The sequence below is a fragment of the Acomys russatus genome, chromosome 4 (assembly GCF_903995435.1).
Source record: "Acomys russatus chromosome 4, mAcoRus1.1, whole genome shotgun sequence".
NCBI classification, from domain to species: Eukaryota; Metazoa; Chordata; class Mammalia; order Rodentia; family Muridae; genus Acomys; species Acomys russatus.
This window is the reverse complement of record NC_067140.1, coordinates 57124944-57138156: the sequence shown is the minus strand read 5'-3', so window position 1 is coordinate 57138156 and position 13213 is coordinate 57124944. Positions and strand designations below refer to the sequence as shown.

Sequence of the window (13213 nt, the reverse complement as noted above, 5' to 3'; positions counted from 1 at the left end):
CCAGACCTTTTGCCTTTATTTGACAATAAGACTTAAAGAATATTATATATCAGCACCACATGTCTCCATACGCTTTCTACCTGTGTTGAGGGTGTGGCTAACCCACAGTTAATTCAGTTCTTTAAAAAAACTCTTAAAATTTTACTTATGCATTTATTCGTTTACTTAGTGCGTGTGTATGTGTACGGGCATAGATGTGTCACAGTGCTCATGTGCAGGTCAGAGGACAGCTTGCAGGTATCGACTTGGATAATGTTGATCCTGCAGATCTCGAGATCACCTGCCTGATGGCAAGTACTTTTACTACCATCTTGCTGTCCAATTAATTCACCTCTTATTTTGTGTTGATGAAGGATAAAACTATTACAAATTGCTTTGAAAGTACAGAATTATGCCATTATTTGTACTCCTCAACCATTAAGAAAGAACTTGGCTTTAAGGGTGTGGCTTCTGGTGAGCCAGCCATGCTGCAGTGGGTGGCTCACACCCAGAAGTGTTTGAGTAGCACAAACTGGACTTAATGGGTCAGGTATACACACACAAAGGAGAAGGGTGTGAAGTCGGGAGGGGAGGGGGAAGTGGGGACAGAGATAAGGGAGGGCTGGTGGTGAGCGTAATCGAAGTATGTCATGTGCATGTATGAAATTATCAAAGAATAAAATATTCTATTTTCAACTGAAAAAAAAAAAACCTTGTTTAAAAAACAAAAAGTTTTATTGCCATCTTTTTTTTCCCTTTCAGTGGTGGGATCAGCAAGCTGACTTTTATACTGCCTTCTTACATCATTTGGCACAACGAGTGCCAGAAATTTATTTTGCTGAGATGGACCCAGATTTGGAAAAGCAAGAAGAGAATGTACAAATGTCAATATTCACTCCTTTGGAATGGTACTTATTTGGAGAGGATCCGGATATTTGCTTAGAGAAATTAAAGCACAGTGGAGCATTTCAGTTGTGTGGGAAGGTTTTCAAAAGTGGAGAAACAACATATTCTTGTAGGTAAGTATCATAAATGTATAGGATTAGTTATAATTTATAGCTTATAGTTTGTATCATGCCTATTTCACAGTGTCCTTTTCCTAGTTCATCACTGTTTATATATTCAATCTTAAGTTCCTTTTATTTTCATTCTAAATCACTTTTGCTCATATAGCTTGATTTTTTTAAAATATGATTTCTTGTTAAACAGTTCTCTCTTTTTTTCTGTTCTTCAAAAGTATCCAAGAAGTAGATCTTTGCACTACATACATGTAATGCAGTCAGCATACTCTCTCTGTCTGAAACTGTCAAGATCAGTATATTTCAGAATTCTGAATACTTCCTCAACAGCATTTAATAGAACCTTATAATCAAACAGCAAGATTTTTTTTATAGAGATCTATGAATATTCACAAAGATATAAATACTCACAAGTAATACAAAGTCTGTAGTCACATGTCATGCCATCCATCCATACATATATATTTAAAGTTTTTATCTTTTAGACAGGGTCTCATTCTGTTATCTGTACTGGCCTAGAGCTCACTATGGGATTATAGGCATGAGCTCCAAGATCTAGGTTTCATACATATATTTAAAAATTTATATGTAAGCCAGGTGGTGGTGCACACCTATAATCCCCGCACTTGGGAGGCAGAGGCAGGTGAATCTTTGTGAGTTCAAGGCCAGCCTGGTCTACAAAGTGAGTCCAGGGCAGCCTGGGCTACACAGAGAAACCCGGTCTCGAAAAACAAAACAAAACAAAAAAGTAGCATGTGTATATGTATGCTTGTTTGTTTGTTTGTTTTGCTTTTCATCACTAACTGAAATTTAGTACACACTCACAAAGTAGCAAAGCCTTCTAGAATTTTTGTTTTTCACAACTGTAGGTTGTGGGGTAACAGCTGGTGGAATATAGCTGAGTGTTAGAGGTCAGTTGTGTTGAAACTGGAGGCAAGTGTAGACTTTTTGTTTTGGTCAAGGAATTGTCTTAAATGTCATTGTAGATCAGAGAAGTTTTTTACTCTGCGTTCCTGCTTGAAGTTTTTGTTTTGTTGTTTTTTTATTTTTAAGTTATTTAGCTAGGCATGGTGGCACACGCCTTTAATCCTAGCACTCAAGGAGGTGGAGGGAGGCTGATCTCTGTGAGTTGGAGGCCAGCCTGATCTACAGTTGAGTCCAGGACAGCCAGGGTTACACAGAGAAACTGTCTCAGGGGAAAGAAGAAAGAGAAAAACTTAACTTTTTTTTTTTTATGTTTTGGTTTTTCCAGACAGGGTTTCTCTGTGTAGCCTTGGCTGCCCTGGACTCACTTTATAGATTAGGCTGGCCTTAAGTTTTTACTTATTGAGACACGGTCTTACTATGTAGCTGCATCTTACCCCAGGAGACAGGGTTTCTCTGTGTAGCCTTGGCTGTCCTGGACTCACTTTGTAGACCAGGCTGGCCTCGAACTCACAGAGATCAGCCTTGCTCCACCTCCATGAGTCCTGGGATCACAGGCATGTCCCACCATGCCTGGCTCACTTGGGACTTAAATGTGTGCACCTCCATGCCTAGCAGAAACTTTTGACTTTTAGCTATTAGCACCACTTTTTCTTTTTCCTTCTGTACTTTAGGTCATTTAGATTATGGCTGTGACTTCTTAGCCTTCATCAGTAGAGTTTCATTGTCTATGCCTGATGGTCACTTTAGGCTTCACTGAGTGTGTATAGGTAAGAGGTTTGTGGGTGTTTTTCTTCTGTGTCCTACAGTGTTTTTATTTTGTGTGTTTTGCCTGTATGTATAACTGTGTACCATGTATGTGCCTGGTACCCAAAGAATCCAGAAAAAGAGTCCTCTGAAACTGGAGTTACAGATGGTTGTGAGCTGCCGTATGGGTGCTGAGAATCAAATCCAGGTTCTTTGGAAGAGCAGCCAGTGTTCTTATGCACTGAGCCATCACTGCAGCCCTTGGTTAACAGCTTCTTTCTGTTACTTTCTCAGGAAAAAAAAAAGTGGTAGCTCTTTCATTTGTATTCTATTTTGTTGTATATTATTTTTTCTTATAAATTTTAAAACAAAGCCCAGTTTCAGCTACAGCATATAAACATGTGTAGCCCTTATCTTTCCAAAATTTCTTGGAAACATTGTGACAGTTAGGGGTGGCTAGTGTGTAAAACCATGGTCGCTGTTCACTATCCCACAATGTATAGGGTAGTTCCCTCTACCCCAACAAAAAAACTTACTACTTAATTTTCAAGTGTCAGTAGTGTTGAGGGAGATTACTTATAGAGATGTACAACTTGTCAAAATGCATAAGTAACTGTGGGGTACCCAGCCCCAATTGATACATCTTCAATACCTACAGAACAGTTCAGAAAAGGTGGCAATTGGCAGGGGATCAGGGGGAGAAGCTTAGGAGCCAGAAGACCAGGACACCTGATACTAGATAGTATGGAAGTTACACTCATGACTTCTCAACAGTCCAGTTTACTGAACAAGACCTGCATAATGATAGTACCAGCTGACAGGCCAGTGTGGACGCGCAGACTTCAGGAGGTCTTGCCCCTAGATGCAGAGCTGTTAGCAGTCACTGACTGCTGAAAGAGAGAGACTGTTTTCTCAGAGACAAACTCCCTGATGGGTTATCCATTCCCAGTGGTTAACCCTAAACACACACATGAGCAGCACTGAGTAGACTCAGTAGTGTGTGTGTGTGTGTGTGTGTGTGTGTGTGTGTGTGTGTGTGTGTGTGTGTGTAGGACGCAGAATAAATTGGAGGAGGAAGATGGAGGCACATAGATTATGTAATGCTCATATGGATTTTTTGTTTTGTTTTGTTTTAGAGACAGGGTTTCTCTGTATAACTGCTCTGGCTGTCCTGAAACTTGCTCTGTAGTCCAGGTGGGCCTCGAACTCACAGAGATCCACCTGCCTCTGCCTCCCAAGTGTTGTGATTAAAGATGTGCGCCACCACTGCCCAGCCTCATATGGAAATCATAAAAGTAAAATTAAAGCTAGGAGGTGGTGGCGCACGCCTTTAATCCCAGCACTTGGAAGGCAGAGGCAGGTGGATCACTATGAGTTTGAGGCCAGCCTGCTCTACAAAAAGAGTCCAGGACAGCCAGGACTACACAGAGAAACCCTGTCTCAAAAAAGAAAAACAACAACAACAAAAAAACCAACCAAAAAAAGTAAAATTTAAATTAGGAAGAGTTTTAAGCAAATTAGATTATATATTTTATAGAGAATTTTATAGAATTTTAGGCAACCGTTAGGTCCTGTCTGCTGTTTAAAATTCATCCCTCTTTCTTTTTCTTTTCCTCCAGCCCTATAATTTGTTCTTTGTGTATATTTTTGAGACAGAATCTTAGTATATAGCCCAAGCTAACCTTAAACTTAACCGTGTAGCTCAGGCTGTCTTTCCACTCTCAGCAGTTCTCCTGCCTTAGCCTCAAGAGTGCAGAAAGTACAGATGTGTGACACCACCCTCAACTCTAAAATTTATTTTTGAGCTTTTTAATTTCATCTCTTCAAATATTTAAACACTTTAATTCTGTACCTTGTGGCAACTTATGTTGTTCTTTTGTTTCTCTGAAAGTGTGGAGCAGAACCATGTGTTGTAAAAGTTCCTAAGGGGAGAGCTGTGAGACACTGAGGTCCCCTCTGACTCTGTCATTACTTCTTATGTGCCAGGTCCTGGTCTAGGTATTGGGATCTGTCATATGTAAGAGAGGGATCTTTCCCTATAGTGCTTGAGCTTCAGGGAATTTCATGTGGCATAAGCCTTAGTTACAGTGCACAGTGTTTGTAAAATGTACATGTAAATTAGAGGTCAACAATGGTAGATCATGAAGGAAAACATGATTTTCATATCGTTTCCATATAAGTAACAGTATAAAGCCAGATAAAGTTCAAAGTTATAAACTGAACATCCTATGCACTCAAGCATGTTAGAGACAAGGCTGTAATGATGGCAGCAGCGTTGTCTTTTCTCAGTGTTCTTAGAACTCAGCTCTTAGGGCATTTTAGTGTTCATTTTGTCAACCACACAGGAAGCACTCTCATTTTATAGTCATACCTTAAGTGCCAGTGGAAATTGGCTTTTGGAATCTAATTCTTTATCTTTTTCAGGGATTGTGCAATTGATCCAACCTGTGTGCTCTGTATGGACTGCTTCCAGAGTAGTGTTCATAAAAACCATCGTTACAAGGTATGAAAAATATATACATAAAATCACTTAGGTAGTGGGAATCCGATGAACCTTTAGTCCAAAATTTTGAGCAGTGTTTCATTTTCTGCTAAATAGCTCTGATATGGATCTTTAGTCATGCTAGGGTAATGTATGACATGGTTATACTCATTAGATTTTATTTTATTTATTTATTTTTGGTTTTTTGAGACAGTGTTTCTCTGTGTAACAGAGCCTTGGCTGTCCTGGATTCTCTTTGTAGACCAGGCTGGCCTTGAAGTCACAGAGATTCACCTACCTCTGCCTCCCAAATACTGGGATTAAAGGTGTGCACCTCCACCGCCTGGCCGCTCGTTAGATTTTTATAAATTATTTATTTATTTTTATTTTATGTACATTGGTGTTTTACTGCTTGTGTATGTTGGTGTCAGGTCCCCTGGAACTTGAGTTCCAGGCAGTTGTGAGCTCCTATGTGGGTGTGGGAATTGAACTCAGTCCTTTGGAAGAGCAGCCAGTGCTCTTCTTAACTGCTGAGCTAACTTTCCAGCCCCTCCAATTAGAATTCCTTCAACTGTATATGTGAGTTGAAGTTTCCCACATTCTTGGAAAATTTGGTCTCTGTAAGTTGTTTTAAAATTAACAGTTCTTGTCAGGCATGGTGGCTCACACCTTTAATCCCAACACTCGGGAGGCAGAGGCAGGTGCATTACTGTGAGTTCGAGGCTGACCTGGTCTACAAAAGTGAGTCCAAGATAGCCAGGACAGAGACACTCTGTCTTGAAAACAAAACAAAAATAGCAGTTCTCAGGAACCTCTGAGTGCAGTGAGTGAGGCAGAAGTCTCAAGACTTAGTTCTTCTTATGGTCTCTTATTAATAATGGGGTTGAGGCTTTGCCTTTTCTGCTGAATTATTAGACAATCTTGTTATTAGAGCTTAATCTGTTTCTCAAATGATAGTGCTGGTTCTGTATTCTAGTCTCAGACAGACTTGACCATTGATGTTTCTCTTTGTATATATAATACGTGTCAAGTACTGTGTAAAGATGTAAGTGACACATTGAAGTTAGAGAGCCCATATCGTTTGTAAACTTTAAAGTCCTAGGCCAGCCTGGGCTACATAGAAATATATGCTACAAGTTTAAAGAAATTATTTCTTAAAGGAGAGTACATGGCAAGTGGAACACTTTTATAGTTGATCGCACAGGGAGCTTTAATAGTATTGAAATTCCCTCATCTGTGCACTGTATGCGTGTTGTGCTTTGGGGTCAGAAGAGGATGCTGGGACTGAAGCTGTTGACAGGTGTAAGCTGCCAAGAAGGTGTTGGGAACCAAACCCCACCTTCTGCAGGAGCAGTCAAGTGCTCTTATCTGTCGAACCATTTCTCCAACTCCTGTGTTTAGCTTTTGAATAAAGCTGCTTTGGTATTATTATTGATCACTTATTTTATTATGTAGATATAAATTTTTGTTTTTGATTGTTAAGAGTAAGATTCTGGATCATAATGGATGGCTAAAAGATTTTCCTGACTTTTAAATTTGGTTTGTGTCACTTACTTTATTGACATTTAAAAAATTTACTCACTTATTTTTTGAGATAAGGTCTCACTATGTATCCCTGGTTGGTCTGGACTTACTGTGGAAACCAGTCTGGCCTCAAACTCAGATCTGCCTCCTGAGGGCTGGGATTAAAGAAGTGCAGCTACCATGCTTGGCAGTTTTGCTAAATTTTTGTTTCTAGATATTGTGCTTTGCTTTTGTGATATTACCTATTCTACTTATATTTGCTTTTGTATAAAATACACATTTTTGAAAAATATACATATTTTGATGTCTTTATCAATCTTAGGACATTTCACATATGTCTTTTATATTTTATTTTATTTTATTTATTTGAGACAGAGTTTCTCTGAAAAAAACTATTCTGCCCTCGACTCACTTTTTAGATGAGGCTGGCCTTGAACTCATGGAGATCCACCTGCCTTTGCCTCCCAGAGTGCTGGACTATAGGTGTGCGCTACCATGCCCAGCTCCTTGTTACTTTCTCCCCTGTTGGTTACATCATTATTAAGACCTATATTATGCTTTTCTCTTTTTTGACCTCTATCTAGTCTCAAGTGTTTTTGTTTGTTTTGTTTTTGGTGCCTCCTCCCTCCCCCCACCCCAAGTCTCATATAGTCCAGGTTAGCCTGTGTGACTGAGAATGATTTCGACCCTCTGATCTCCTGGCTTTCACTTCCCATGTGCTAGGATTGCAGGCGTGTGTCACTCGGTTCAGCTTTGGTCTCAATCTGTCCTGTGAGTCCTTTCTGTTCCCATATCACAGTTGATTCTCTTGTTGCTTTCGCTCCCCCTTTCTTTCGCAATTATAGACCTGAGCTCAGGTAATGCTGTTTCCATTCTCCTGTGGTTTGCTTTTAGCTCTGAAGTCAACTATTTTAGGATCTACAGCCTTCATTTTCTGATGTTTCCTAAAAGGCCTCTTAGATGAGTAGATCTCATCCTCTAGCACAGCCAATAAATAGCAGCCTGAGTAAAGTCTGACTTGTAGTTTTTGTGTGAATTGCAAGCTAAGAAATATTTCTGTAATGTAGCTGCTGAGAGTGTGTCTCACAGTGGTCTTAGGCCTCCTTTTACTGCATGTTTGGAGGGGAAGTTCTCAGAAAAACCTCAGATCCCAGAGTTAGTATATTTTAGGTTTTTTGTTGTTATTGTTTTTGTTTTCTGTTTTTTTGCCTAGGAACAATGAAAGGAAAAAGATTGTAGTTGCTGTAGGACATTAATGTAAATGAAGATACTCTAGTAAACATTGATTTTTGAAGGTCCATGTGATAAAAAAAGAAAATTCATACTCAAGTGTTCTAAATTATAAAGAATCTTTTTCCTTTCCCATCTGTTTTACATAGTTCACATTTAATAAAACTCTGTTCTTTTAAAAATATGTAGTTATATTTCAAAAAACGTGTACATTTAGGAGGCCCATTTTTGTTATACTGAATTATTCAGGTGGTTGGTATTTCTTACATAACTAACTAAAATGATTTGTCTTATCCCAAATCTGTTACACTAAATACAACTAAGATAGAAGTGTTAGTGAATATTTATTATTTGGATCAACATTTTTCTTTTTCTGAGACAGAGTTTCTCTGTGTAGCCTTTGCTTTCCTGTACTTGCTTTTGTAGACCAGGCTGGCCTTGAACTCACAGAGATCTTTCTGCCTCTGCCTCCCTGAGTGCCCGGCCTTGGATCAACTTTCTTACTCCTCATTGATTTATAAGAAGTGTGGGCCATGACAGCCTCATTTGTCATTTATCAGATGCACACTTCTACTGGAGGGGGGTTCTGTGACTGTGGAGACACAGAAGCATGGAAAACTGGCCCATTTTGTATGGATCATGAACCTGGAAGAGCAGGTACTATGAAAGAGGTAAGACGTTTAATTGATGTTTTAAATTTTTTGAAATTTGATGACAATAAGTGTTATAAATATGTATGGTTAAGATTGTTCTAAAAGTTAATTATAAGAATGTTTTGTGTTTAGGGAAAGCTGACTGAAGTAATGGTTTGACAGTAGTCACGGTGTGAGCTGTAGGAAACACTGTGTTTTACCTTTGTCCCCAGTACGACTTGGGGACAGTAGCACTAAGGTGCTGATTGAAGAAACATACTTCATAGTTGTTTTTTGGTTTGGAGGCTAAAGGTATCAGTAAGTCAGGAAGTGAGGGGGAATAGGGGAAGGAGTGAGAAGAGAGGAAATGAGAAGAGAATAAGCAAGGTGAGCGAGTGAATAGGGGAAGGAGTGAGAAGAGAGGAAATGAGAATAAGCAAGGTGAGTGAGTGAGAGGTATGAGAGGCAATAAAGACTGTATATTAGGTTTAGAGAAAATATTCTTTTATTGACTGTAGCTGTACATATCTGTGAATATACTGAAAGCCATTTCTTTGCTGTTTTCTTTTGTATTTGTTTGTTTGATTGTTTGATAAAAGCTCCAATTGTGTAGCCCAAGCTGAACTGAAACTTCCTAAGTAGCCCAGGCTTGCCTCTAAGTCAGCTGATCATCCACCTCAGCCTGTCAAGTGTTGGGATTACAGGAGTGTACCGTAATCTGATGGTGTCTGTTTACCTCCTGAAACTAGGGCAAAGGTTTCAATTGAGTGAGAGTGCGAGAGTGTTGTAATTGAGGGAGCATACCACAGCAGGGAAATTATTTACTAAACTATGGGCTACTTTTCAGCAAGAACACCACCTTAGCAGGATACCCCACCCACAGCAACCATTAGCTGCCAGCTATGAGCCAGGATGGAGTGGGGACTCAGATGCCCCTCCCCCATGATAAAATGTTGAGCAGGCTGGTCCTGTGTAGGTAACTGCAGCTGCTGTAAATTCCTGAGGCATGTTCTGGGAACATCTTTTTACCACACAGCTCTTTATTTCTCCTGCTCATAGGCTGGGTGTGGTGGCGCATGCCTTTAATCCCAGCACTCAGGGAGGCAGAGGTGGGCTGATCACTGGGAGTTTGAGGCCAACCTGGTCTACAAAGTGAGTCCAGGACAGTCAAGGCTACACAGAGAAACCCTGTCTCAAAAAAAAAAAAAAAAAAAAAAATTCCTGATCTTACGTTTGTTTTTTGCTCCCCCTTTATTCAACAATGTTCTCTGAGCCTTGGAGGGCATGATACCAACGTCTCACTTAGGCCTGAGCACTCCACCATCAGTCATTTCCTATTGGTAGTTGAGCACCGTGAGCCTCTGCATTAAGTGCCCCCCACAGGTATAAAACACTGAGGCAGGCAGAGAGAAGCACTAATATGTGCATATGAACATGGGTATTTGTAGGCAGTTTAGTATTTTTTGAGTTTTGTGAGACAGTCTCACTCTAGCCAGTGTTGGAATCGAGCTCGTGGTAACCCTTCTGGCTTAGCATCCCAGATTCTGAGATTACAAGCATGAGCTACCATGTACAGCTCAAATTATATACTTATTAAATAAATTGTAGTGGTATCTGATTATGTCACAATAAAGTTGTTATTAGCAGCTCACTTACAGAACAGTCAGTTAAAATCTTTAATCTGGACATCATAAAACTTTAAAATTAGCTTCTAGTTTATAACAACAAACAGTGCTACCAGGAAAAACATGGAATATTGGTTTCTGGTTTTGTTTGTTTGTTTTGTCCTTTAACCAGAAAAACTGGTCTTGTCTTCATCATGTTTAACAAAAGATAACAGCTAGGGATGGGACCTTAAGTTAGATGTAGATGCCCACGACTTTAGAGTCATAACAGTCAAATGCAGTATGTAGATCTTGGTCTCAACAAGCAAGAACTCATAGAAGATAAGAGGAATGGAGCTGGTGAGGTGGCTCAGTACTTGAGAGCATTGGCTGCTCTCGCCTCAGGCAGTTCCAAGGGGATCCGACTTGACTGGCTTCTGTGGACACTGCTTGCGCTTTCACTCTCCTTCCCTCCCTTCTCTTTCCTCCTCTTTTTCCTTTCCCCTTTCCTATAAAAGTATCTTTTATTTCCTCTGGTTTTACCAGATGTAAATGTCTTCTCGGAGGCTTATTGTCTCTGTCCACTAACTTAGCCCAAGCCTTTGAGCTTCTAACCTCCATACAGTCTAACCTAGGCCTAGAATGTTTTCAGCCTCTGTGACTTACTGATGAATAAGCTAACCCTTTCTAGTTCTTTCTGAACTCTGGATGGCTGGTTCAACTCAGCTATTCTAGCTCAAACTCCTCTCCAAGATGACTGATTTAAACTGGCTTCTCTCAGCTTCTGACTGAATTGCTCTGCTTGGCCTCAAACTAACTTTGACAATATGTTCTAGTCTTCTGGCTCCTTCTCATTCTCTGGCTCATTCTGTCGTCATTTGTGTCTAGCTTGTACTCTCTCTGCAACCTGTCTCTATGTAACTGTCCCCATAAAACTGCCTCCTCCCCCTTTCTCTGTGCTGCCCTCACTCTTTTATCTTATTTATTTTATATTTTGGGACAGAGTCTCACTATTGAAGGGATGACCCCAGGGACCCCAAGCTCTCCCAAAGACCCCAGTTGCTTGACTAGACCAACCCTAACACTATCAGCTCTGGTTAGATTGGAACTTACTATGTAGACCAGGCTGGCCTTGAACTCAAGAAACCTGCTGGCCTCTTCCTCCTGAGGGCTGAATTAAATCTGTGTGCCACCATACTTCACTGCTCTCATTCCTTAGTCACCTCTCTTTCTTCTCTGTTCTCATGAGATCTGGCAAATCCTACTCTGCCAGACCTTTCTCTGATTCATCACCTTGTCTCTCTCTCAATTAGACATCACTTTTAGACACGAGTGCTTCCTTCTATGAACCAACGTTACCTTGTTACCTTCATTGTTTAAAATTTAGGTGGGTACTAAAGGCATGTCTGCTTCCCAGCTGGATCCCGCAGACCTAGAAGGTCTTGGATTTGATCAGAACAGCCATGTTGCTGGATTAAAATTCCTCCTCCCTTCCCTCCTCCATCTCCCTTTCCCTTTCTTTTTTTCCCCCTGTGCTGAGAATCAAGCTTTGCCCACGCCAGGCAAGAGTTTAGCACTGAACTTTACCTTTAGCCCCATTCCTTATTCTTTGTCATCAGTATTTGCAGTAACTACTTCCAAATGACTGAGAGCTAGCTGAAATAAGTTATGAGAGCAGTTGTTATAAGCTGGAAAGGATAGCCAATTGTTGGGCGGTCTTATCACAATAAAGCTATTCAGAAAGACAATGAAGAGAAGTCACAGGGGGAAAGTATGAGTCAACGCAGGTGTGTGTCTCTCTGTCAGCTGTAATACTAATGTGGTACCAAGAGCTTATGAACACAACAAGCTGAGTGGATCTTGTAATGAACTCACTGATGTGGTTATTTTAAATGCTTAACATCATCTTCTTTATCCGCTTATTTAAACACAGTCTTAGTATATATTTGTTGTTGTTATTTCCTCATAGACCTTGCATTGCCCGTTGAATGAAGAGGTAATTGCTCAAGCCAGGAACATATTCCCTTCAGTGATAAAATACATTGTAGAAATGACTATATGGGAAGAAGAGAAAGAGCTGCCTCCTGAGCTGCAGATAAGGTGGGAGCTGTCAAGAGCCGCAAGCTTTGCTGTTGATTACTTAAGTTGCCAAACAGTATTGGATATCTATGCTTGTGATCCTTCCTTCCGGTCTGCCTGCTTCCTGTCAACTTTCCTTCCTTCCATCCCTCTCTTCCTCCCTCCCTCCTTTTCTTTCTTCCTCCCATCTCTCTTTACTGTTCTAGGGATTGAACCCAGGGCCTTGCAGGTGCAAGGGACTTGTTGAGCCATGTCCTAAGATGACTCTTCCTTCCTTCCCTCCTTCTGTTCCTCCGTCCATCCTCCAAAGCTTAGTTGGAATTTATTATGATTTTGGGGTAGATATAAGCGCAAACACTTTATAAAATAGTTTCATATGCCCAAGGCAGAGTGGCTGTGGGCTCCTCCACAGGGAGAGAATCCCCTAGATACTATCACTTTGAAAAATGTATAGAGGTTTTCTCTTGGGAATATTTTCAGAGTATCTTTACTTGAGATACTTGGTTAGTTACTTACGCAGAAGTTATTCTGAAGAAGAGTCTGTCAGAAATTCCGATCTATAAGGAGAAAAGGGCCAGCATTTTCAGGGCTTGCTTTATTCATAGCTGCTAGTGCTAGTGCATAAGTAAGTTGCCCATTGTGATTTTGCCCTGGATCAAGATCTGGGGTCCCAAAGATGTTTGCAAATAGCAGAACCTTAGAATGTGCTTCACTTAGTCTGAATATTTAACTCTTTCCTGCTCAAGACAAGTTTAATGAGAGATGAGGAAATGGCCTTGTTTCTTATGCTTTGGAATCCTAAGATTATCGCAGGCATCAAGATTTAGCTTGTTTTTAGGTAAAACTCAGCAATTCTAACACCTATATGTCTTGTGTTGATATTAATTCTTTTAATTTAATAGAAAATGGAGGAAACAGGGGCAGGTGGACATCAGTCAATTCCAGAGTAGTCCCAAAGGAATACAAAGGGAATTCTAGATATGAAATATGGTC

The 13213-nt window shown here is 40.3% G+C and overlaps 1 protein-coding gene across 1 annotated transcript in view; it reads left to right on the top strand.

The window, feature by feature from the left end:
* The window catches only part of Ubr1 (ubiquitin protein ligase E3 component n-recognin 1), a 113208-nt gene that overhangs the window by 10577 nt on the left and 89418 nt on the right, over positions 1-13213 (top strand). Inside the window, exons 2-5 of the mRNA XM_051144470.1 lie at positions 742-998; positions 5094-5172; positions 8466-8576; positions 12111-12241. Of these exons, the coding sequence (XP_051000427.1) occupies positions 742-998; positions 5094-5172; positions 8466-8576; positions 12111-12241 (578 nt within the window). The remainder of the gene's footprint in view (positions 1-741; positions 999-5093; positions 5173-8465; positions 8577-12110; positions 12242-13213) is intronic.